A 27720-nucleotide genomic window follows, 5' to 3' on the forward strand; every position below is an offset into this window, starting at 1 on the left:
CTGTTTTACTGTGGCTAACCTTCATTCCTCTCCTTTCCAGAGCAAACCTCCACCTCTCTAGATTTTCCTCCACCTGCTCCCTGCTCTCACTACAGATGACAATGTCATCTGCAAACATCGTGGTCCATGGAGATTCCTGTCTAACCTCATCTGTCAGTCTGTCCATCAACACAGGAAACAAGAAGGGGCTCATCCTTGATGCAGTCCCACCTCTACCTCGAACTCCTCTGTCACACCTACAGCACACCTCACCACTGTCTTACAGCTCTCAGACGTCCTGCACGACTCGAACATACTTCTCTGCCACTTCAGACTTCCTCATACAAAACCACAGCTCCTCTCTCGGCACCTTGTCATATGCTTTTTCCAAATCTACAAAGACACAATGCAGTTACTTCTGGCCTTATCTGTACTTCTCTATCAGCATTCTCAAAACAAATATTGCATCTGTGGTACTCTTTCTTGGCATGAAACCATACTGCTGCTCACAAATGCTCACTTCTGACCTCAGCCTAGTCTCCACTACTCTTTCCCATAACTTCATTGTGTGACTCATCAGCTTTATTCCTCTGTAGTCTCCACAACTCTGCACATCTCTCTTGTTCTTGAAAATGGGCACCAGTACACTTCTCCTTCATTCCTCAGGCATCCTCTCACTCTCCAAGATCTTGTTAAGTAGCCCAATCAAAAACTCTACTGCCACCTCTCTTAAACACTTCCATACCTCCACAGGTATGTCATCAGGACCAACTGCCTTTCCACTCTTCATCCTCTTCAATGCCTTCCTCACTTTATCCTTACTGATCTTTGCTACTTCCTGCTCCACAACAGTCACCTCTTCTACTCTGTGCTCTCTAACATTTTCCTCATTCATCAACTCTTCAAAGTATTCCTTCCATCTTTCCATCACACTTGTGGCACCTGTCAACACATTTCCATCCCTGTCCTTGATCACCCTAACCTGCTGCACATCCTTCCCATCTCTGTCTATCTGCCTCGCCAACCTGTACAAATCCACCTCTCCCTCCTTAGTGTCCAACCTATCATACAAATCCTCAAACGCCCTTTGTTTGGCCTTTGCCACCTCTACCTTCACCTTGCACTGCATCTCCCTGTACTCCTGTTTGTTCTTTTCTGTCCTCTCAGTGTCCCACTTCTTCTTAGCCAACCTTTTCCTCTTAACACACTCCTGAATGTCCTCATTCCACCACCAAGTCTCCTTATCTGCTTTCCTCTTTCCAGATGACACACCAAGTACCCTCTTACCTGTCTCCCTGATCACTTTAGTTGTAGCTGTCCAGTCATTTGGAAGAACCTCCTGACCTCCCAGAGCCTGTTTCAGCTCCTCCCTGAAAGCCAACACACTTCCTTTTTCAACTTCCACCACTTGGTCTTTTACTCTGTCCTTGTCCTCTTCATCTTCCTCACCACCAGAGTCATCCTACACACCACCATCCTATGCTGTCTGGTTACACTCTCCCCAGTCACTGATCTCTTTCAGCTTGAAACGTCTGCACAAGATGTAATCAACTTGTGTGTTCCTGCCTCCACTTTTATATGTCACCCTGTGCTCCTCCCTTTTCTGGAAAAATGTGTTCACTACAGCCATTTCCATCCTTTTTGCAACAGCATCTGTCCTTCTGCATTCCTGTCCTGCATACCAAACTTAACGATCACATCCTCGTCACCGCTGTTTCCCTCACCAACATGTCCGTTGAAGTCTGCCCCAATCACCACTCTCTCACCACTAGGGATACCTTGAATCACCTCATCCATCTCCCTCCAGAATTTCTCCTTCTCTTCTAACTCACATCCTACCTGTGGGGCATAACCACTGACAACATTCAACATTGTGGTAGAAATTTCTTTGAGAGTTGCTAATTCTCAGAAAACAACCACAAGTGTGATGAATCATCTCAGGTTTAATCGCGGGCCCGGAGAGGATATCCTTGCAGAAGTCCTCTGCCGTCTGTGTTACAAGAGCAGTTTATATACCATACTTCGAACTAATCCTGAACAGACCCCCACATTGTTTGTTCAGGTACTATCTTCAGTCTTCTTACCATCAAAGAAACAAATTTTTGGCAGTCATTTACAGCTTCCTACCCTAAAACACTAAACCAATAAAACAGACAGAACCACATACCATGAAAGGGTCAAGCAAACATTCAACCCCCACATTGGTTTAAGTCAGTGACCATTTGCTCTGTCATAAAATCCCACATTCCCCCCTTTTGACACAAAGTGTCAACACATTCAAGACAAGACATTAGCAATCAAGGGAACAAAATGTTACATCATTAGTCAGGGTCTTTCTATATCTAGATCACTGTCATTGTATGGGTTTCCCGGGGCCCAATCATTTAACTGTATTTCAGCAGTATTTGTCGATTCAGTTGGTAAGCTAACATAAAGTGAAGTGTATTGTCCTCCAAGTACTCCTCCTAACCATTTGTATATCAGGGCCCGCATGCAAGTCAGTGCACATGTACAAAAACACATGAGCATACTAAACATAATAACTACAGGGATTAAAATTTGCACAATTCCAGCACCGCAAGGACCAAACTTATCTGATAAAGTGATATTAACTGAACCAGAAGCTGGCTGGTGCTCAGTCCCATGTGCAGTCATGATTGTTCGACTTGTAAAACCTGCAACAGGGTTTGTACACTGTGATATTCCATAAACTGCCCTGTGCCATTTGAACACAAACACACTGAATGTGAAATATTTGTGGGTTGCATAGGTACTTCCACAGGGTCAGCTATAGTAGAATTCAATGGAAATGGTGCAGGCAACATGTGATCACAAAGCCAATCTACACATGATAAATAAATAGATTTCTGTTCCTGTGTATGTCCATATGCATCTGCGGTTGCACCATACCATGTTCGATGGGAATATTTACAGTATTGCCTGCTGTGTTCGCTTACAGATGTGTATTTTGTAAAAGACTGTACTAAACTAATAACAGGGTCCAAACAAGGGCAATGCTGTGTTTCTAATTTAAAAAGAGAATGCCAACTTTCAGGAGGACCCTGAATTGCTAGAATATTAGAATAAGATCCGTAAAGGTTGTTTTTATGCCACTGAATGTAGGAATACCAACTATTAACATGAACAAAGGGTTGAGATAGCACTTCCTCTGCGTCAAACCCCCAAGGTTTCCACTCGGACTGTTCAAACAACTGTCTTTTATGTCTTATTAAGAGTTCTTTGTTTGCCTGTAAGATATCATCTTCTGGGAGTCTGGATGACATGTCTTTGCTTCTTCCTTTCGTGGTTTCGTCTGTTCTGAATGCAGTCTGAATTATGGCTGCAGTGGTGATCACTCCAGTGATGACAACTGCTAACAGCACCCACAGTCCGTGCATCTTCTCAGCTCCTCGTTGTCGTCTCATCGGTGGCACCCAGTGGGAAGGGTTTACAGTGGGATGCATGAATCCACGTATCCTTCTTTGCAATCCGGACAGCCGTTGGGGTCGTCAGTAGCACCTGGTATCGTCTTGTCCAATGGGGCTGGTTCCAATGCTTCCTCCTAAGGTCTTTAACCACTATCCAGTCTCCTGGCTGGATGGCATGGAGTTGTCCTACCACAGGCTCAGGAAGGGCAGCTTTTACCTTAGGGAAAATGAGCTTGAGAGTCTGGTTAAGTGCACAACAGTATTGTAACATCTCATCATCCATTCCTGTTAAAGTTAACTTATTCTGGGGGAAAGGCGTATTTGTCATTCGCATGGGTCGTCCAGTGAGTATCTCATAAGGAGAGAGTCCAGTTGTTTTATGTGGGCGGCCTCTCATAAACATTAGCGCTAAAGGTAAGACTTTGACCCATGACAATTGTGTTTCAGCCATTAATTTTGTAAGTTTGGTTTTCAGTGTATCACATTATTTACAAAATGTGACCCATTATCGCTGCTTAGTTTGGAAGGGAGTCCCCATCGTGGAATGATTTCTTTCAGTAATGCCTTTGCCACTGAAACAGCAGTAGCATTTCTGCATGAAAAACACTCAATCCATTTTGAAAACATATCCAATATTACTAAGCAATATTTGTAGCCATTGCATGGAGTGAGTTCAATAAAATCCATCATTAAGTGTTCAAATGGGCCTTCTGGTTTTGGATGCGCAGACATAGTTACTTCTAAACTTTTACCTAAATTATTAGTAGCACAAAACACATTTTTTACAAAAATTTTCAGCAAACACTGAAAATCCTGGTGCATACCAAAATCTATTTACAATATCCACCATCCCCCCTTTTGACGCATGGTCAGGCCCATGAGTCAATTTCGCTAAGAAGGGAAATATGGATTTAGGGAGCACCGGGAGTCCAGTAGGGCTAACCCAGATATCCGAGGGACGTTGTGTGCACTCTTTTCTTTTCCAGGCAGTTTGCTCACCCACATCAGCTCCTGTCTGTAATAAGGAGACATCATCAAGGGAAAAAACATTTTCCTGAATGGGCACGGGCATCTGTAGAATTGGGGAGACAGGTGAATTTGCTGCTGCCTTAGCTGCTCCATCCGCAGTTGCATTCCTCTGCGAGACGTGATCAGTAGCACCAGTGTGGGCCTGGCATTTACACACTGCTACTGAAGTAGAGAGCAATAAGGCATTCAGAAGATTAATAATGAGAATTCTGTGAGCAATAGGTTTACCCGTTGAGGTGAGGAAACCTCTGTTCTTCCACAAAGCATGGAAGTTGTGACAAACATTAAATGCATATTGAGAGTCAGTGTAGACTGTGATGCGTTTTCCGGTACCCAAAATGAAAGCTCTGGTTAGGGCAAACAACTCTGCAGCCTGAGCTGATAAGTGAGAGGGCAATCTAGCACTTTCAATTATATCATATTCAGTACAGACTGCATAAGCAACACATGGTGCCCCATTTGATGGGTTCCTCATTGAAGACCCATCAACAAAGAATACAGCTTCAGCATTAACCAAAGGTGTGTCAAATAAATCATCACGTGGATTAGCTGTAGCTTCTACAAGCTCTAAGCATGAATGAGGCTCTCCGTCTTCAGCTTTAGGGAGCAAGGTTGAAGGGTTAAGAACAGTGCAGCGTTTGAGAGTAACATGTGACATTGTTAATAAAATATTCTGCCAGTGCATCTGTCTAGCTGGTGTAAGATGAGCTGTTTTTGCTTGCAGAATGAGAGAGTGGACTGCATGGGGTACATATACTGTAAGAGGACTCAAGGCAACAATATCAGTTGTAGCTAAGACAGCTTCAGTAGTAGCTGCTACTGCTCTCAAACATGGTACCATACCTCTCTCTGTTATAGAAAGATATTTTGAATAATAACCTATGGGTCGTTGTTTGTCACCATGTTGCTGGGTGAGGACAGCAGACATGAAGCCATTTTGTTCAGATACAAATAAATTAAATGGTTTAGTGTGGTCTGGAAGTCCTAAACAGGGTGTGCTTGACAAGGTCTGTTTTAGTTCTGTGAAAGCAGTCTCTGCAGTTGAAGTCCAAGTCAAATCGTCAGTCATGGCCAGATGTTTTCCCCCATGTGTGATGTCATTAAGGGGTTGGGAGATCTCCGCATAGTTACGAATCCATGGACGGCAATAGCCTGCTAATCCTAAAAATGACATCATTTGTTTTTTATTTCGCGGTTTTGGTACATCCAGAATTGCTTGGATGCATTCAGGACCCAATTTGCGACCCTCTGGAGTTAAAATATGGCCAAGATAGCGCACAGATTGTGAGACAAGTTGTAATTTGTCTTTTGAAACCTTGTGGCCGTTTTCTGCCAGAAAACTTAGTAGAGACACTGTGTCTGTTTGGCATGCTAGCTTTGTTGGGGAACATATTAACAAATCATCAACATACTGAACTAGTGTGCTACCACATGGACTCTCCCAATGTGAGAGGTTTTCAGCCACTGCCACTGTGAACAGAGTAGGACTTGAAGAAAACACTTGGGGCATGCGAGTCCATGTGTAGCGTTTACTATTGAAAGTGAATGCAAACCAGAACTATGAGTCAGGATGAACAGGAATGCTAAAATATGCATTTGCTAAATCAATAACAGAATACTAACGAGCATCCCCTGGAATTGGAGACACTAGTGTTATTACATTTGGAACTGTAGGAGCCACTTGGTGAACAGCTGCATTCACGGCCCTGAGGTCCTGAGCCGGCCTCCAACTACCATTTGGTTTCTTTACAGGCAAGATTGGGGTGTTGCAGGGTGACTGAGGACATTCCACAATAGCACCTTTATTTATTAGTGACTGACAGGAGCAATGCCTTCAACAGCTTCAGGACTTATTGTATACTGCTTTTTGCAAGGTCTAAAATTAGACTTTGGCTGTACAACAACAGGAGTTGCACCTTTTATTTCCCCAAAATCAAATTTATTTGTAGCCCACAATTTGCTAGGTACTGTTGAAAGTAATGCTTCCTCATCAGCTGTCAGAGGCATAAGGAGTAATGTTTCTTTATGCTGTGGATACAACCTATGAATAGATCGTATAACTGGTACTAGGATATGTAAGGAGCAGGATGTAATGTTCAATGATTTGCAATATAATCTACCATCACACTCTGGCTGCCACTCTGTAACCTCTAGGGCTGTTTTAACCCACGAACCTATATCTTCCGAGGACTGATATGGTTGCTTTGTCAATGCAATGTGTGGGACAAAACCCCTTTCTGTAAACACAGCTAATTGTGACTTAGAGAGGCTTACTACAGCTGCTGCACAGTTGTGTCCAATTAATACTGAGGTTATTTCCAGTGTGTCTTTGTCAGTTGTGGTCCAAGCTTCTTCATATATGATATCTCTGTTGTCTGCCTAAACATGAGAAATACATTGTAGGATTGCAGGTGCCTGTGTTAGCTGTGGCACCATTGAATATAATTTATCTATGTCAGGGAACTGTATGAGATCCCATGAGTAATAACAGACAGGTTGTGACAAAGAGAAGGGATATAGACTGGCTGTTGCACAAGTTATGTTAATGCCTGTGGGCTCACATTTAACATCAACCTTTAGTGCACACATGAGGTCTCGGCCCATTAAATTTACAGGACATATATCTGACAAAAGGAACACATGGTCACCTCTGTAATCACCAAAACATACTGTCAGTGGCTCTGATAGTGGTTCAAGGCCAGGAATGCCTGATGCTCCTATTGTCTTAAGGTATTGTGTTGTTTTCTGTGCATTTGGGAGCAATTTAGATTGAATGACAGAAATCTCTGCTCCTGAATCTACTAAGAATGTTACATTTACTCCTTGTACCTTAAGAGTTAATCTAGGTGGTGTTTTTGAGTCTGATGTGAGTTGTATGTATTGATGGTATGTAACAGCTGGTCTATTAGTGTGTGGCTGTAGAACTGTATGTGTGTCTCCATGTAGTGCGATGTTCTGACCTGCCTCCCCTGTCTCCTATGCTTGAGGAGCCTGGAACCCTGGTGAATGCACAGCAAGTCCCTGGGGCGGAGCATGTGGCCAGGGTTTCTCTTGTACTTGTGTCTCCTGTGAAGTCCTCCTCCTGTTTGTAGGACAGTTACGGGATATGTGTCCATATCCGTCACAAGTGTAACACCGTACTTCTGTGTTAGGCTGTCCTTTCTGATGCTGGTCCTGCAGAAATCTTCGGCCTTTCAGACTGTAGTGTCGTGGCCTCAGGCCCCTTCTGAGGCTTTGCGTTCCCTGTTGGTAATACATCAACTGAGCAGTTTGGAGAGTCTTTACCTGGTTCATGTGAGCCTCCACTCGGTTTCTTTCTGCGTGTAAGACGTGTCCATACATTTGGCAAAGTCTCTGCTTCCCAGCCTACACATGATGTCATCACGCAGCTCCTTAAGCCAGGATAAAGACCATTTACTAATGCAGTTTTCAACAGGTGGGTGTATGCCGCATTACCTGGGTCGATTCCTGAATGCGCAGCGAATACCGTTTCCATGCGGGTGCGATAATCAGCTGCTGACTCCCCCTCTTTTTGTCTGGTATTGTGAATCTCAGGCCAGCAGACTCTCAAGGGAAACACAGCTCGCACAGCGTCATACAGGGTGTCCATCATGGTGGTGAACTGTTGGGACCCTACTGTTGCCGTGGTTGACCATGTTGTGGGTCTGATGTTTGCCCACTGGAGTTTGAAGAACCTGCGGCACACAGCTTCTACTTCCTGTAATGTAGGGTTATACATAGTGAGTAATTGCTGCATTGCTGTTACCCATTTCTCACCGCCAGTTTGGGGGTCCGGTAGTTCATCCGCAACCTCCTTCAGTTCATCTGGCTGCCATGGTCTGTAGACGAGCACTTCTGGATTCCAGTTGGCCCATGCCTGTGCGTCTTGTGGCATAGGCTGAGGGTTAGGGAACGTCATCATGGGCATCTGGTGTGTTTCCCCTTTGTTGGTCTGGCTCCTCAGCCAGTAGTCAAACATAGCTGCTAGGGGAGACTTTGTTCTGCTCAAAGGATCAGGTGAAATTTGAGTTTTTTTCTCAGTCTGGGTTTTCGCTGGTTTAGGGGTTATGTAAAGAGAAGACAGGTCAGGATAGAGTTGTTCAGATTCACTTTCTTGTTCTTGTTCTTCATCTGAACTTCCCTGTGACTGGGCACTTGCTGCTGCAGCCACCTGGGCTCTGATAGGCTGCGCTGCTGCTGGACCCCCCATGGGCATAGAGACAGCATATGGAGGAGGCAGGTTACCCTTTCTTACTCTACGTTTCTGTTTTCCCTTCTTAACTTCCTCACCGTCAGACTTTGCTAATTTTACCATCAACCCTGCAGTGGATTTCTTTTCTTTCACCTCTGCCTCCCTTTCCCATTTCTGGAAAGAGTGCCAATTTACTTTCTTCCCTTTTCTTTTCTTTGTCACTTCCGCTTCTCTTTCTTCCAGCAATATTCTACACCGCTTTAAACAGTCTGTACTAAGTGTGCCTTGCAATGGAAACACCCCTTCAGTAATGGCGTGCCATAGTGGAATCTCCTCAACTGCACATTTACCCCATTTCTCTGTCATTATTTTAGCAGGGCCTGTCAGAGGGTCAGGTAGGATTTCTAATTTCCTCGGATTATTCCCCATGTTCCTATACTCACTGGGACTGGTGCTTACACTTTCATTGGGCTTATAACATACACACACACAATAAATTGTCATTCACACTGATCTTCCCATCTCATCGTATGGTCGGATCTTATCAGACAAACACTAACTTTGGGTAACTTTCTTCAGCCAGGTAGTTTGTATGACACTTTCGTTCCGAGCAACGTACCCTTATTGTACACAGATTGTGCATACAAGACACTGAAGGAGTCACCACAAAGCTCATAAAATTATCACCACATTCACACGCCCAATTTATTTTGTGGGACGATTTCTAAGAATAATAGACAATAATACCCTCATAAACAATAATAGCTTACTTCTCATTACTTACTTCTCATTAACAACATTAACAATAACAGCTTACTTTTCATAAACAACAATATCGTACTTTTCATTAACAATCATAGCTTACTTCTTCAGTACCATCTTAATTTTTTCATGTTTTCCACGTACGGGTCGTTTCTGTAATAAACCATATGGCTTCCCGGAGGAAGACTTACGTTTGTAATCCTCAGCCAGTGGGATTTTCTCGTTGTTTCTTTTTTTTCTTCTTTTTTGTTTTTTGTTTTTTAGGATAATTTTTTCATCATCTGGCGTCTGTCCCTCAGACACACTGGTCTCATTACCAGGGGGGATTACAAAGATCACGTGATTACCAAACACACACACCTAGGGTTTTCTTTGACGCAGACCAAAAACATACCAAAAACATACAGAAGAAATGATTCATAACACTGTACTCACTCAGTAAATGAATGGAGCATCCACTGTCCGCCACCCGTTCTGACCTCAGGCGGGATCCAGGTCCTCCAATTGTCGGAGCGGAATTTTCCCTGTGTTTAACTTTTACCACTGGTGGTTTACTTCGGTCTAGAACAGGCGCCAGTCAGTGGCCTGTCCATCCCATCCTCATCGCCAAATTGTGGTAGAAATTTCTTTAAGTTTGAGAGTTGCTAATTCTCAGAAAACAACCACAAGTATGATGAATCATCTCAGGTTTAATCACGGGCCCGGAGAGGACGTCCTTGCAGAAGTCCTCTCCAGCTCTCAAACTTAAAGAAATTTCTACCACAACATCACACCTTCAGCTTCCAGCTTCAGACTCATCACCCTATCTGACACTCTCTTCACCTCCAGAACATTCCTAGCAAAATCCTCCTTCAGGATAACTCCTACTCCATTCCCTTTTCCATCCACACCATGATAAAACAGCTTGAACCCTGCTCCTAATCTATAAGCCTTGCTACCTTTCCACCTGTTCTCCTGAACGCACAAGATATCCACCTTTCTTCTCTCCATCATATCAGCCAACTCTCTAGTTTTCCCTGACAAAGTCCCTACATTCAAAGTCCCTACTCTAAGTCCTACACCTCCTGTCCTTCCTCTTCTCTCCTTCTTCGACCAACAGTAGTCCAATTTCCACTGGCATCCTGTAGGTCAACAGCACCTGGTGGTCGTTGTTAACTCGGTCTGCAACCAATTCGGTATGGAAGTCATATTTGTGATTAGCATGTTTGATTTGGCTTAAATTTTACGTTGGATGTCCTTCCTGACACAACCCTCTGCATTTACCCAGACTTGGGACCGGCACATGAAGACACTGGATTGTGCCCCCTTGTGGTTGCACTAATCTTCATTAATCCATTAATTTAAAAATCTTCATTTTTCATTATTCTATTTATTTTGTACTTTCATATTATAAGAGGTTTTTCAGTTCTGTAGCTGACTGTGACCAAACATTACTGCCTGTTCAAAATAAACAGAAAAAAACCAAGCATTGGGGATTTGTTGCTTATTGCTGTTGTACCAAACCCGTATCAAACTGTGACCCCAAAACCGAGGTACATACTGAACTGTGACTTCTGTGTACCATTCCACCCCTATTGTGTTTCCCAAAATGTTAATCAACTTCTTTTAATTTATGTCAGTGTTAGCTCTGTGGGCATAAACACAGGGCTGCCAAGTTTCATCAAAAGTTATGTGTTCTGTGGTCAGAGTTATTGCACCAGTGGCTCTGCTCACACGTAACTAGTTTTGCAACTAAAAAACACACTTTACATAGACCTGACCAGCACAAGTAGATATGAAAACGAGTAAATCTAAAAAAAAAAAAAAAAAAAAATTCAGGCAAATATTTATTTTAACATCAGAACCAAAACCTGCCCACACTGTCACATTGTGGGGACAGTGGTGTCTTCATGGACCCCCATCATGTATATTAGTTGTTCCCTATTCAAGTTCTTAAAGGTCACTGTCCTGCTTGTTTTATAATTAACTACTTGTTTTGCTGCTTATCCCTGGCTTACCCACTGTGTTCAATTCAATTCAGTTTTATTTGTATAGCGTCAAATCACAATACAATCATCTCAAGGCACTTTACAAAAAACAAAAAAACCCAACAAATTCCTTATCAACAAGCATTTGGCGACAGTGGAGAGGAAAAACTCCCTTTAATGAAAGAAAAAAACCTCCAACAGAACCAGGTTCAGTTTGGGCGGCCATTTACCTCGACCGGTTGGGGTGATTGATAGAGGAGAGAGAAAAGAACAGCAACAATAAACAACAAATAGACAATGCAGGTTGGTGGGGCCAGTAACTGCACATCAGCAATATACAGCTCTAGGACCAGGGAGATCTGCAGAAGGTACAGAGAGAGAGGGAGAGAGAGAGCACAAACTAGGGGAGGGAGAGAGCACAAGGTTAGTGACATTCAATGGTGTGAGGAAAGAGGAGAAGAGCAGAGGAGGAGAGGGGAAGGGAAAGGAGAGGAAGTGTTAGGGTAGGGGAGCTCAGTGCACCAATGGTCCTTGGGCAGTCTAGGCCTATAGAAGCATAACTAAGGGATGGTTCAGGGTTATCTGAAGCCAGCCCTAACTATACGCTTTGTACTTTTAAAGCTAAACTTAAAACCTTCCTTTTTGACAGAAAGTGTCTACCTCCTGAACCCAGACTGGGAGCTGGTTCCACAGGAGAAGAGCTTGATAATAGAGCACTCTGAGAGCGAAGTGCTCTATTGGGATAATATGGTACTATGAGGTTGCAGCATTCTGTATTAACTGGAGGCTTTTTATGGAGATACTCTCTGGGACATTCAGATAGTAATGAGTTACAGTAATCTAGCCTTGAGGTAGCAAATGCATGGACTAGTTTTTCTGTGTCATTTTGAGATGGGATGTTCCTAATTTTGGCAATGTTGCATAAGTGAAAGAAGTCAGTTCTAGAGATTTGTTTTATGTGTGAGTTAAAGGACATGTCCTTTCAAAAATAACTCCAAGGTTTTTCACAGTAGTGCTGGAGGCTATAATTTTAGAAAAGCTATTTCTGAGGTTTTTAGGCCCAAATAAAATAACTTCTGTTTTCTCTGAATTTAAAAGTAGAAAGTTACTGGCCATCCAGTCCTTTATGTCAGTTAGACATGCTTGAAGTCTGGTTAACCGGTTTGGGTTAACAGGTTACATAGATAGATACAGCTGAGTGCCATCTGCATAGCAGAACCTTGTGGAACTCCATAACAAATTTTTGTGCATGTGGAAGGCTCATCATGGACATGAACAAACTGGAATTTGTCCGATAAATAGGATTGGAACCATTTTAATGCTGTTCCTCTGATACCAATCACATGCTCCAGTCTCTGTAATAAGATGCTGTAGTCAATATTGTCAAATGCTGCACTAAGGTCTAGAAGGACAAGTATAGAAACAAATACTTTATCTGAAGGATAAAGGTTGTTGGTGACTTTTAACAGTGCTGTTGCTGAACTATGATGTGCTCTAAATCCTGAAAATCTTCAAATAGTTAATTTCTGTGTAAGTGGTCTGATAGCTGCTTAGCAACAACTTTTTCTAGGATTTTAGAAATAAATGGTAGGTTGGATATTGGTCTATAATTAGCCAAGACTCCTGGATCAAGACTAGGCTTTTTGAGTAAGGGTTTGATTACTGCAGTCTTAAAGGCCTGTGGTACGTAGCCTGATACTAGAGATAAATTTACTAAGTCTAATAAAGACGAGTTAATTAATGGCCGGGTGTCTTTAAGCAGTCTAGTCGGGATGGGGTCTAAGAGACATGTTGATTTCGATGAAGCAACTACTGATGTAAATTCAGAGAGATCTATGGGAGAGAAGCAGTCTAAACATAACTGAGATCTTACAGATGATTCAAGAGCATTGGAGTAGAAGATTCATTTATGTCAGCTATAGGAAGTATCTGATGAATTTTATCTCTAATAGTTGTGATTTTATTTGTAAAGAAACTCAAAGTCATCACTGTTGAGAGCTAAGGGAACACTGGGCTCAACAGAGCTGCGACTTTTTGTCAGCCTGGCTGCAGTGCTGAAAAGAAACCTGGGATTGTTCTTATTTTCCTCTATTGGTGATGAATAGTTCTGGCTTTATGGAGAGCTTCTTTATATGTTAATAGACTGTTTTTCCAGGCTAGAAAAACTTCCTCTAAATTTGTGGAACACCACTTCCTTTAGAGCCTTCATGATGCCTGCTTTAAGGTACGAATATGTAAATTATATCATGGGGCTAACTTCTTTTTCAGAGGGGCCACAGTATCAAGCGTTTCACGCAGTAAGGCTACAGCACTGTCAACATGATTAATTTGGTAGGGAGTAGGATTGAGGCAGCTGCCCTCCACTGTGTTGGCACATGGCATAGATGTAAATAAAGATGGAATCATTTTCTTAAATTTATTAACAACATTGTCAGATAAACATCTGCTGTAGTGGAATTTTCTTCGAAATTCACTTTCAAAAGTGAACTGGCCAATGGCAGATGACAGCAGACTATGCTCACTACTGACTTTCTAATTAACTACAAGACTACCTGAATTTCCCTTTGGGGATGAATAAAGTGTTCCCTGTCTTCCCTTTAAAAACAGACAGATTACTATGATTAAAGTCCTATTGTGGATGCAAAAAAATATCTAAACATTTGGAGAGAATAATTTGTTACATAAATTACATCTCATATTCACAAGACTAGCATTTTCTTAAAGATAGCATTTCGAACTTAAATTAAAAAAAGAATTAGCAAATGACTACCTGTTCATTGAATCTGTTCAGTGACACTGCCTCTTCATTGTAAAAGTAATCAACTCACTTCTACAAAAAAAGAGTATAAACAGTCTTCAAACTCCTGCATAATTACATTATTGAACATAGTAACAGAATTTGTGACACTTCATTTGCTTTCCATAATGGCAGCATGCATTAAGCTACATATGATATGTATATTTATGTTTGGATTCTTAGAGTTCGAAATCGGAAGTGAGAGCATGAAATGGCTGAATTGCATGACTCTCACAGCAAATGCATGAGACTTGGCAGCCCTTTAAACATTAAATTAAGTGGAAACCACAGTCCTAGTCATATTATATTTGATTTCACTGTTATAATTGAACAGTGGCAAATTTCAACATGCATACCAGATATGTAGAATGCAAGTAAATTAAGTGGCAAGAAAAACAATTCAGGACAGAAAACAATTAGACATTTAAAGGAAAATTTTAAAAAGTGAGTTTTTTGGATGGCATTATAAGAGAGGAGCTCATTCTTAGGAAATAACATATCACTAATCGTGTATCTATGATGTAGATAATATTTACTGTAGAGAAAATTACATTAATGAACTACTTTGGAAATCCTGAGTATATGACAGATTGGAGTAGAAACAGAAAGAAGACTACCAAGCATTTCCAGTGTTGTGGTCTTTGTATAGACGACAGGTGTGATGATCCTACAGGTGTACAGCCCTTCATAAATGCCACTCCATGAACTTGGACATTGTGTCGAACAAGCAGCTGAGAGTCACGCCTGCACCCACCAGCACACTAGTTTCTGCTTAGTGTCAGCTGAGGAACCTGGAAATGCAGAAGACAATAGCTGCAGTGCATGCAAGTGAAGACATGTTGACACAAAGAATAAACTGCAAAATCTTTACAGTACAAAACAATAACTATGACTTTTAGCACCATTTTCATATTTTCTTTGTGCTCAATTAAGATTCAGATGTCATGTTGTCAGAACATGCTTAAAGGATTATGAAAGCGGTTAACACAGTTCAAAGAGATTCCCTGGACTGATGATCACATAGTGTCTATGGCATTGAATGTGTAGGGTAGGGCTTGGCTGTAACTGATAAACATTCCCCTGGCTGTTAATTGCCTGTTAGTCATGTTGGCTTGTTTAAATGCACTTTTGGACTTTGACCTGTGTCTACAACATCCAGTATGCCATCCTGTAGAAATACTTGTTCTATAAAAGAAGAGACAATACTGTCTTCAAAATAACTCATCTAACATTAATCACAGCTGACTACTGTACATTTCCAAGTCATGCAGATTTTTGTAGGGACTATTTAATATCTAATAGAGATACATATTCACACTGTTCAGCAAAGATATACAGGACAAGTGGATGTTTAAATCCAATATGTCCTTTTTTTCTGGTAGTCTTGTTAAGTGGCTGTGCATACGCTGTGCTGAAAAGCCTCTAGTTAATCCAAAATTCTGCAGCCAAACAGGAACCAGCGAGAGAGAGAGATCATATTTCTGAGATATTAGCTTCTTGGGCTCCCTGTAAAATCAAGAAAAAAATTTAAATCCTTCATCTCACATACAAAGCCCTTTATGATCAGACTCCTTCATACCTCATAGTACCATATCATCCCAATAGGGCACTTTGACCTGAGTGCACGTCTACTGTGGTTCCCAGAGTTTCCAGGAGTAGAACGGGAGGCAGAGCCTTTAACCATCAAGCTCCTCTCCTGTGGAACCAGCTCCCAGTCTGGGTTCAGAAGGGAGACACCCTCTCTACTTTTAAGGTCAAGAGTTTCCTTATTGACAAAGCTTATAGTTAGGGCTGGCTTGGGTGACCCTGAACCATCCTTTAGTAAGGGTACTAGGGATAGCCTCTTCCAAACTTGTCTTCACTTGCATACACCACTATAGGCCTAGACTGCCTAAGGACCTCTCATCATGCATTGAGCTCCTTTCCTTCCCCTTCACATGTATATGCCATTGAATGTCACTAACCATGTCTTCTCTCTCCGTAGTTTGTGTTCTCTCTGTCCTCTGTACCTTCTGCAGGTATCCCTGGTCCTGGAGCTGTATATTGTAGATGTGCATTGTTTACTTACTATTGTTGCTCTTCTCTTCATCTACTTACCCACTTGCCCAAACTGAGCCTAGTTCTGCTGGAAGTTTCAATAGGGAGTAAAGTCGCTATACAATGAAATCAATTTCAATAGTAAAACCTCATCATTGTAATAAAAAGTAAAGAGGGCGTTGCCCTTTTGGTTGCACCGTTCCTTCAGTCTAAAACTGAAATGGAATAACAACCTTATTTAGCACTAAGAAAAAGATGGCAACAGTCACATTTACAGGGGAATATGGTACATTAGCACATAACCTATAATGCTGGACATAATGCATGTGTGTGTCATACTGAAGAACAAGTAGTCCAAGTTTGCAGGTCAAGAAGCTACAGCGGGGAAAATAAGTATTTGACACATCAGCATTTTTATCAGTAAGGGGATTTCTAAGTGGGCTATTGACACACAATTTCCACCAGATGTAGCCATCAAGCCAAATATTGAATTCATACAAAGAAATCAGAACATTTAAGTATACAAGTTGAGTGATAATAAATAAAGTGAAATGACACAGGGAATAAGTATTGAACACATGAAGATAACTATGAGTTATGAAGTCAATAGCCCACTTAGAAATCCCCTTACTGATAAAAATGCTGATGTGTCAAATACTTATTTTCCCCGCTGTATAAATATCAGCACCTAAATTGTGGCAAAGTACAATGAGACTTCACTTCTATTATAAACATTTTTATTATGTTACTTTACACACAACAGTCTTTCTGCACAACATCAGCTGTAATTTCAGCATATTTTCTGAAATGCTTCTCTTTACATAGCTTTGATCATCATCCCACCATTGACCTCTTTCTCCCCCTCAATCGAACCTCATCAAGCTTTTTAATGACTGCTGACGACTTCTTGGATGATGCTGCATAGGTCTTCAACAGCCTCTCAAACAGTGCTTCTGTGTTGGGGTGGGTACTGAGAAAAGCCTTCTCCAGCACGTACAAATCCACCCCCTTATCCTCAGGCAGAGCAGAGATGTAACTTAGGCCAAAGTCGATGATGACCATGTCCTCCATGTCTCCGTCCTCCAGGCCACATCTCAGCAGCATGTTGGAGGTGGTCAGGTCTCCATGGATGACATCCTCGTCGTGCATTGTGGCTAAAATCTGCCCCACCCTGTCTGCTATATACTCCAGCTCCTGCTCCTTACAAGAACCAGACTGCTGAATAGATGCGATGTGGTCACGCACAGTCAAGGAACTCATGATTTCCTCCAAGAAAATACAGTGCGAGATGTAGTCCACAAAGTAGACTACAGGGGCACATATGCCTGAGGAAAATAGAAGTTGTAGAAGACTTTGTTTTAACAAATACAAAAAAGTAGCACATACAGATACACAAGGTAATTATTGATACTTTTGTGTTTTAATAGGTGAGGAGGCAAAGAAATGGCTGGGAAATTCTGTATTTTCTACTTGTTGACAAATTGAATGGAAAGACCAAAGCCAAATTTTTACTCTGCCTACCTGTCTGTGGCTCCAAGCCCACTGGTTCCCAATGAAGGTTCACATGATTAAAAAAACTTATATATCAATTCAATTGCAAACGGGCACATTAATTTCCTAAGACTGCTGGACACTGTAGGGAAAAATGTATGCATTTGTTGTTCACTACATTCAGTGGTGAATTTATCCACATTTAGTTCAAATACAGTTCATTACAGTCAATGAAAAGTGGCACAAAAAACACAAGACTTTGATTATCATGGTAAGTTAAAACTGGTAACTATAATGATATTAAAATTTGCAGGGGTAATTCATACCACATATTTGTCTACATAAACTTACAAATATAATTTATAGGAAGAGGAGAAGTGAAATACAATAAAATATTAAGGGAAGACTTGACATGGTAGGCTAAAGGCAAGAGGGAAAATTAAGACAGTTCAGCCATACATGAATGTGTATAAGCGCTGTGTAAAACAACATATTAAAGCTAGGTCATTATACAACAAAAATACATTATGTTCTGATCATTTGTTCCAAAAAAGTCTAGCTTGTAATTCAATTGAGTCACTTTTGTCAGGTTACCACTGAGTTCTAAGAAACTACTATGCAGGCTACTCATTTCCTATGTTTGACATATAAAACAAAAGTTTAGACTTTATTTTTTATCGCTGTAAGATCTCAGTCACCTACCAGCTCACAGGCTTTACAAACCAGTCACACTCACGCGAAAATCAGCAGTTAAAATGCCACAAGCTTAACGGAAACACCGGTGAAGGCCCGCTGCTGAACTTACCTGCTTTACGGCAGCGCAGTATGGAGCGGACCTCCTGCACTGTCCGGCGATGCGTCAGTTTTTCGTCCAGCGCCGGGTGTCTGTAGCGTTTCGGGAACCTTTCTTTTACTATCATCGGCTTTCCCAGAAACTCTGTCCGGTACACCCGGGCTTCTGCTCCTTGTTTTATTAAAACTGCATTACTAAGGAAGTGTGGAGCCGCCAAGCTCTTCTCTTGTGTCATGTTTACTTCTGACTTCTTCTACTGTCTGTCTGCTGCTCCCTCTGTTCTATTCCTACGTGCTGCCACCTGGTGGCCAATACACAAACTACAGAAAGACTACACAGCTTGTTTTCTACTTATGAAATCAAAATCAATCTTAAGCGTTAACTTAAAGATCACATTTTAGTGATTACTCATTCAAAGACTATTCAATCAATCAATTTTACTTCAGACTCTTAAGGCCCATAAAAAAAAAAGAAAGAGAACGAGAACAAAACAGGGGCAGAGAAATAACACACACAAATCAAGAAATACACTAAACTCATGTATAAAGATTAAAAACCATGCAAAGACAAGAAGACTACCAAGAGTCACTTTATGCTGGCTGTGTAAAAACCATTATAATATGATTTCTTGAATATAATTCTTCAGCACTGATTGAAGTGCAGGCACATTTTGAGACACAAACATATCACTTCCTCTTGTTCATCTTGGTAGTTTGAACTAAATTCTGAGTGCATCATTAAAGGCCACCTGAAGTCTTCTCATTTTTGTTTTACCCATCCTGTCCTGTAATTCAGTATTAGCCACCATACGCATCAGTTGTGGAAAGTGGGGTGCAGCAAGCTTTAAAAAGAGCTAGTTTCACATCTTCAGTACACATACAAACCTGACATAAAAATAGGAAATTTAGCCGTTGGTCATTCTTTGTTCTCACAATCATAACCACACTCTTTTTTTGATTGAATTTAACATCATACTGTATACCATAGCTTGAGCAGATTCACATGAACTGCTGTAAATCAGCACTACTAAATCACTAAATCATCAGCATACATCAAAAGGTTAATAACAGTATTTCACAGCATAATCCAATTTTGGATTCATTCAACCTTTTAGACAGGTCATCCATATACAAGTAAATAAAACAGTTGACAGTATAGTATCGAATATGGTGTAATCCCTCGTTCTTGTAGCTTGAAAAACAGTTTACCATGATTGATTTTATCAAAAGCCTTAGATGCATCCAAGAAGCACATAAATATTGTGGTACTGTCTTCTATACTGACTAACAACTTCAGCGCATATACACAAATCTATGCTGTGTGTTATTTTTAAACGCAAACTGATTATTGGTGGTTATTCTCACAGCCTAGCCAAAATAATTTGCTCTTCACTAGCGAGGGCAATTGGTGTATGCTTTTCTATGCTAGATATTATTCCTGTTTTATCCTTGACAATAGGTGCTAACATGACAGATAACATGGAACGAGGTAGTATACTTTGCATTAAAAATCCAGAAAACATATCAAAAGTAAAGCTGTGATTCTATGGTTAGCTCTGTTTTTACTTTATCCTGCCTGCAGAGTCTGTGCAATTTGAGATTCAAAATTGCACAGCTGACTTAATTTGACCTAACAACTCATTATAAAACACATCATCTACATTCCCCACATTTCAGAGATATTTTGAGACCCAGTGACCTCATCAATACTGGCAGGCATGGTCACGTTTTTATTAATTACCCTAATCTCTTTCCAGAAATCAATAACATGGCTCTCCTGTAAAGTCTTGGCCATGGAATTGGACCCCAATGTCACGTTTAGAATAAGAATTTGTCTTATACCCAGGCTTGCAGATGATTTTATTGAACACCACACAAAAACGCAATCAAGTATTTACACAAGGATATCAAGGAAGACAGGAGCGAGAGTAGGAGATGCATAGAACCACACGAAGACTGTGGAGACACCGGAGTGAGCAGCAGGACAATCTGGTCACATGAGCTGGGAGAGACACAGAATGCAGGAACCAGTGGAAGACTCAGGGGAATGTGGTTCACCACACAAATCAGGGCACACAAAACACAGGAACTCAGAGGAAACTCAAAAGAATGCAGAGAAACAGCTGAGAGAGGCAAGACAACCAGGCCACACTCTATAGCAGTACAATCCAGCAACTAGGTGAAAAGGAGAGCTAGCTTAAATGCCTGATCCACCTGAGCATCAGGTGTGGCTCATCACCTAATTGCCCAGGGAAAGCCATATGCACACATAGAAAGAGAGACCAAGGGAAGGAGAAGCCCAGGAACAAAGAAACAGACATAGGTGAAAGCAATGAGATAAATGAGAATATAAAGCTACCAGGGACTATTTCCTGACTTAGCGTTTGTTAGCCTACCAGTTAGCTTAGCTAGCTACTGTTGGAACTGGAATGTCCTCCCTCAGTTCCGCGTGTTCGTTTGATTGATAAAACGAAGGAGATAAATGTGGTCTCAAATTAGCCGTTTATTAAAACACACTGAATAAAGCAGTTACAGAGCTCTGGGTCAAACTTTCCCTAGCCAATAACAGTCTTTGTCAGGGCACGAAGTCTGACTGACTATTCTTCCCTCGACCCGTGACGTCTTCCTCCTCCTCAAACTCCACTGCCTCCCCCTTTTGAGTGAGCAGCGGCAGTTGGTGAGCCACCTGCTGGCCCTCAATGGTAGTCACAATGAGTCTGTGACAAAGAGATCTAATACAGGGGATACAACAAAAACCACACAATACCAGAGCAGTGACCATACCAGTGAGAGAAAGGAGAACAGAAACTATTGCAGTTTTCCATTTACCAAAAGTACGACTGAACCAATCCTCCAGAGGGTCATTAATACCTGAGTGTTCTCGCATCTCCCTCGTCAGGGCCCGTAAGCGCGCCAGAGCTTTAGCAACAGATCCATCTGGAGCTGTGTTGTTAGGGATGAAAGTACAACACTGATTCCCAAACATAGAACACACCCCCCTTTTTCAGCTAATAACATGTCCAACGCCATTCTGTTCTGTAATGTCATTAGGGAAGTGGGACCCAATTGCTCTGAGAGGCCCTCAATAGCATCTCTAGTAATGTTAGTCAATCTTAGCAGGTTGTAATGTACGTAATTGATGCGGTCTACATTTTTATTGGGGGTGACTGGAAAAAATGCTGAGATTATAGGTAAATTTTCAAACCCTGTTGCCACCTGGTCTGCCAATTTGAATTCATCAGGTACCCCTCTTGGAACCCCAATTGCATCAATGTATGTGGGGCTGCCCTGTGTGAGGTCAAAGTTAGGCATACGTCCCCCAGAGAGGAAGACGTAGCGTCGTCGTCTCTGGGTGAGTTTTGCTGGAATTGACTGAGTGAGACCTAGGGGAAACATAGAAGCATTATTAGCATGTCCAATCAGTGCTACTGGAACCCCTAAACCAGGGGTATTCAACTAAAATTTAAAGAGGTCCAGTTAGAGAAAATTTCTTGAAGCAAAGGTCCGGAAGATCATAATGTCTAACTAGTTGGTGTGATATATATTTAAGTAGCCTAGTAGTTTTATCAACATCTGCATGTAATCAATACCTGACTGTCAAATCAAATGAATTCAGTACAATTCAAAAACTTTCTGACAATATTTATTGTCATGTAACATACAACTGAACATATATGTATGGCTGTAGATATGTATAATGTTCTCTCATTAACTAAGTTCTCTCTCTTTCTCCGTCTCCCTTTACAGTTTCTCTCCCTTTGTTTTCTACATGTATCGCTCTCTTTCTTTTTCTTTGTACTGTCTTTTCATTCAGTGTTGCCAACTCGTCAGTAAGGAAAGTAGCTATTGGCTGTCCTAAAAGTCACTAGAAGTCGCTAAATGACATCATCCTGGTCCTTTTGCTGCTTCTGTGATCTGTGTGGAGAAAGCGGAGACAAGAGCCTTTAGTTGATCATAAACCTAGCATCGCTTCTACCCTTCTCAGGTCCTCATTTTTAAAGTGAGTTCCATTGTCAGACCTGACCTTGCTAGGAAACCCATGCTGTGGAATGTAATGGTTAGTCAGACATTTGATAACAGTTTTGCTGTCTTCAATCTTTGCTGGCCATGCCTCTGGCCAACCTGTTATGCATCCACCAGGACCAACAAATATCTCTTACCTTCCCCTCGTTCTCCCATATCTGTGAAATCAATAATTACCTCGTCTCCTGGTCCTGTATTAATGGGAAAAGTGCCTTCCTGCGGTTTTACTGTAGGCTTTACATTATGGCCTCAGCAGACGTCACAAGCCTGGACGTACTGCTGAGTCATGTCTGGAAGAAACAGATGCCACCAGTGTGAAAGATATCGATCCATTTGCTTGTGTCCCAGGTGCGTCAATCCGTGTGCCTCAGCCAAGACGCTGTCTTTTTGTTTTGGTGGGAAACCAGTCTCCCATCCGGTGCGCTCCATAGTCCTCCATTTTCTGTTGCTCCCCTTTGTTTCCACACCAATTTTTCTAATGGGGAGGCTTCCTGTTGTGCTTTTTCAATCAAGGCGCTTGTAAGTGGGGGCAAAATGTCCATTACCCCCATCCCTGAAGTGAGAACCATCATGTGTACCTGATAACCTGCCACTCTCTTAGCCTCGTCATCTGCTCTTTGATTCCCCAGAGCCACTCTAGTTTCAGTCCTGTCATGTCCCTTACATTTGATGATGGCCACCACTTGTGGTCCCATCAGTACTTCCGCCAATTCTCTCATTTCTTCCTCATGTTTGATAGGCTGTTTGGTAGGCTGTCTGAAATCCTGCTCTGACCCACTGCCTAAGTTCTGTCTGAGCTGCTCCTACCACATAGGCTGAGTATGTGTAGATGTTAATCCTTTTCTCTTTTCCCCATTTGAGTGCTTCTATCACTGCTTGCAGCTCAGCTAACTGAGCCGATGGTTTGTCCCTAAGCCTTTCTGCCTTAAGCACCTCAAATCCCTCTTCTGTCTCTCTGATGACTGCATATCCTGCCTTCAGTCCCTCGGTGGGATGCCTGTAACAGCATCCATCTGTGAAAACTGTCTCTGCTTCTCCTTCTAACTCTATACTGCTAAGATCTGGCCTGATCTTGGTATCCACGATTGTTCTTTCTTCACACTGGTGAGGCTCACCCTCCATCATCTGTTCTGACATGTTGATGCCCTCATGTGTGTATGTGATGTGTGGACTGACTAAAATGTTCGCTATCCTACTCTGTCTCAAAGATGTCATGGTGAAGGCGGCCGAATTAACGAATGAGACCACACTGTGCGTCGTTAAAACGGTAAGCGCATGTCCCATTACGATGTGTGCAGTTTTTTGGATGACCTTTGCCACTCCTGCTGCATGCCTTGTGCATGGTGGATGTCGTTTTTCCATATTGTCAAGCAGAATACTGATGTACATAAGTACTTTTCTACTCCCACTCTGTTTCTGAAACAGAACACCGTTTACCGTGTGTTCAGCTTCTGAAACGTCAAGAAAAAACGGCTGAGAGTAGTCTGGAATAGCCAAATCAGCAGCACGTGACAAAGCTCCTTTGAGGTCAATGAAGGAGCGTTTGGCAGATTCATCCCAATCGAGGGCTGCTGCTAAGATTTTAGGTCCCACTTGTTGGACCAGGGCACGCAATGGAGCCGTGCGTTCACTTTACGCCGGGAAAAAATGACGGCTGAACCCAGTGAGGCCCAGAAAAGATAACATTTGTTTAACTGTAGTGGGCTTAGGATGATGAAGAATGGAAGCCCGATGCTGGGGCGACAACCCCGAGCCAGCCGCAGATATCAGGCGGCCCAGAAAAGAAACCTGTTGGCGGGACAGCTGCAACTTAGATTTACTGAGTTTAAAGCCAACGTCATGGAGCTTAAGCAGCACGCGACGTGTGCCTTCAAGGCAGTCCTCAGGAGTGGCAGCGGCCAAAAGCAAGTCATCTACATATTGAACTAAAACAACATTAGGCGGAAGCTGCAGATCTTCCATGAGCTGACGCAATGCATGGTTGAAAAGGCCAGGTGACAAGAGAAAACCCTGTGGGACTCGGGTGTATCGCAGCCATTCGCTGTGGAACGCAAATGAGAAGATGTCACGGCATTCTTCTGCCAGTGGCAAACAGAAGAAGGCATTTGCCAAGTCAATACAAGAGAACCACTGATACTCGGGGGAGAGTGATGCCAATGCAGTATAAGGATTTGGAACGGGGACAGTTGGTGTCGTCACTATCGCATAAATTCTCCGCAAATCATGTGCCATCCGAAACTTACCTGTCCCCTGTTTTTCTACCAGGAGTATTGGGGTGTTCCAGGCCTCAGTGGAAGGCTCCAATACTCCAGCACGCTTTAAACCGTCAATCGTTTCAGCTATGCCTTCCTCAGCAACAGGTTTATGCGGATACTGAGGTTGCCAGATGGGAAATGTGTCTTTAACCAAGAAGGAGATAGGCTCCAACTCATGGCAGAAACCCACGTCTGTGGGACCAGTTGACCACAATGAGATGGGCAGTCCCTGTAACATATGAGGGGCGGCCTCATGGTCAGATTTTTCTCTGCCATGATGTCGAGTGATTGTTTGATGTTCCAATAAGACCTGATCTCTGGCTTCACGATTAAATTTGTAAGTGTTGTGGGATAGAGAGAACAACACGTCAGGCAACTGAGTGGGAGTCCAGACCATGGCCGACAGCAGGGTTTTAGTCATTGGGCCCAAATCTTTAGCCTGATGTTCGGGATGCAGCAAGAGAGACACATGTGGGCAGGCTTCACGTCCCATTTCATACCATACCTTTTGGTCCTCAGTGAGCTCCACCACTCCAACCACACCCTCTGTTCCCACCAAAATTGAGGTGGTTTTAATATCCCAAATTTTACCCTCCAACTTGGAGTCAAAAATGGACTGATACCAATCCGTCTGATTTCGATCATAGAAAAGAGTGACATGCAGGGGATCCGTTGGAGGAGCGTAGGGCGCGATTAGAGAGATCCAGGGCTTCCAGGACGAGAACAGGGAGAATAGTCCACCCCCTTTGGGGGTTTCAGGTCGTAGTAAACCCCAATATATATCCGCCCCAGGGTGGGGTGCCCGTGTGGCCCTGTCTTCTGCTAATAGCCACTGTCCACTACTCATCAGTCCGTTCACAGAGCAGTTATGCGAATCACCATTGGGAAAAGTCATGACCACTCCCTCCGGGGAGCACAGAACTGATGCTCCCATCTTAATAAGTAAGTCTCTTCCCAGCAGGTTAGTGGGGGAGTGTTCAGAACAGACGAACTGATGTGTGTGAGTCTGTGTTGCCACTGAGACACGAAGTGGAACGGTGAGTGGCAGTTTTGTCGTTACCCCAGAGAAACCTACTAGCTCAACAGCTTGTGATGACATATCCGTAACCTCCACCTTGGTGGTTAAGGTGGAGTATGTGGCCCCTGTGTCCACCAAAAAGGGCAGCTGTTTGTCCTCGACCTGGATTGTGATCATTGGGTCTGCCCTCCCAATGTCAGGTCTTCTCTGTGGGCCTCGTCAATACAGGTTCCCCTCCTCTTGGAAGAAGGGATATTGTCCTGCTGGACTAGGTGGTGCCATAGTCGGGTTAGGAGCCTGATGTGGACCTCTGGGTGGGCCTCCACGCCCACGACCCCTGTTTCCTCTCTGAGGGGCACCTGGAGGACGTTGGTAATACATAGGACACTCTCTAATCATGTGTCCTGGTTGGCCACAGCCGTAGCAGACCAGCCCACTGCCTCGTCCTGTTCCGCCCATGAACCATCCTCTTCGTGCGCCCCCATATCCTCCCCCGCATCTCCCACGTGGTGCGTACCCATAATTCACTGGATAATTCACTGGTGGAGGGTGGTGGTGTGGTGAGGGAACCCAAGGAGGGACTGGGAAGAGGTCAGGAGTGTCGCTGGCCACTGGAGTAGGTTGTTGCACTAACTGCTTGGCCTTTTTGTCTTTCTGTTTCTCCTGATTAACCTCCTGCCTGGCTTTTCCCAGCTGTAGCTTTAACAATTGCTTTTTCAGGTCCTCGACCTCCAAATTCTCTTGATCCTCCTTATCCTGCGCCCTCTGCAGGTGATGGAGGAAATGCCTCTCCCATACAGCTGAGTTACTCCCAGGTATATCAGGGTTATCTGCCATGCTGTCTCTCACGGACTTGGGGGTTCCTCCCATCACAGCCTTCCGGAAAAGTTCCTCCTGGATTTTGTCTGAATGTGGATGCAGTCCAACGGAGTTAACCCATTCCTCCTTACACCGATTGAGATATGTGGCTGGCTTCTCGCCTGCCTTAGGGGCGTGCATAGCCCCCGTCGGGGCCGGGAACTTTGCACGCATTGCTTTCCCAATTGGAGTGGCAAAAACAATGAATGGGGTGTGGTCTGGTAGTTGTGTGCATCTGGCACTTTCTTCAATTTGATTGACGTCCCAAACTGAGAGTACCTGTCCCATTAGAGCTCTCCAGTCACCTAAGGCCACCTTTTGTTCCTGTGTGAGCTGCTCAAACTTATTCAACCACTTACCTCCTCCCTCTGCAGGGTGTGGGAGTTTTTCCACTATTCCATTCATGTCCACAAATGACCATGGTTTGTACTGGTGTCTGCCCCCTTTCACCAAGAGGGGCGCTTGTATGGCTGGGGATGGGGCATGGCTTCTCAACAGATATCTGGAATCTTGCTGTGGCTCGTGCACCTGCAGTTGACCTGTCAGTGTGACCCCCAGACCACCTTTCTCATTCTCACTCTCCACTACCTCTTCCTGATCTATCCCTAGGTCAATCAACGTTTCTCCCTCTTTATCCCATTGGTCCCGTCTCTCCTTACGTTCCCTGTCCTGTCTCACCTGAAATGGCTCCAAATTCTTCTGACTTACTTTTTCCTCGTCCCTTAAACTAAACTTACTCTCACTCCCTCTTCGTCACCCTTCTGCCCCTAGCAGTGTGGATGTCTGCTTCCCTGCATCTACCTTCCACTGCAATAAGTCTCTCAATAGGTCCCCCGTGTCTTCCTTTTCTTCCTCCACATCTAACTCTCCTCCCTTTATCCGCCACACTGGGGCCTGCACATGAGGCGGTGGAGGGGGTGCGTTAGGCAGGGGTGGATATAGGCGAGCCTCCATTTTCTCTTTGTCCTTCTCACACTTATCTGCATCCTTCTTATCATATAGTGCTGTCCGAGCCTGCATCGCTCTCACAGCAAGTGCTATGTTATGCACCATCAGTCTGTGAACTTCTTTTCCCTCCACTTCCTTCTTCCA

At 43.1% G+C, this 27720-nt stretch overlaps 1 protein-coding gene across 1 annotated transcript; it reads right to left on the reverse strand.

The window, feature by feature from the left end:
- Window positions 1–16911: 16911 nt before the first annotated feature.
- tp53rk (TP53 regulating kinase) lies at window positions 16912–18726 on the reverse strand. Its single transcript, XM_026307239.1, has 2 exons — window positions 18488–18726; window positions 16912–17516 (listed from the first exon to the last, which is right to left on the reverse strand). Exons 1-2 carry the CDS (start codon window positions 18708–18710, stop codon window positions 17026–17028), a joined length of 714 nt encoding a protein of 237 aa, XP_026163024.1. The 5' UTR covers window positions 18711–18726; the 3' UTR covers window positions 16912–17025.
- Window positions 18727–27720: the final 8994 nt, after the last annotated feature.

Source organism: Mastacembelus armatus, chromosome 5 (assembly GCF_900324485.2).
Source record: "Mastacembelus armatus chromosome 5, fMasArm1.2, whole genome shotgun sequence".
Classification (NCBI taxonomy): domain Eukaryota; kingdom Metazoa; phylum Chordata; class Actinopteri; order Synbranchiformes; family Mastacembelidae; genus Mastacembelus; species Mastacembelus armatus.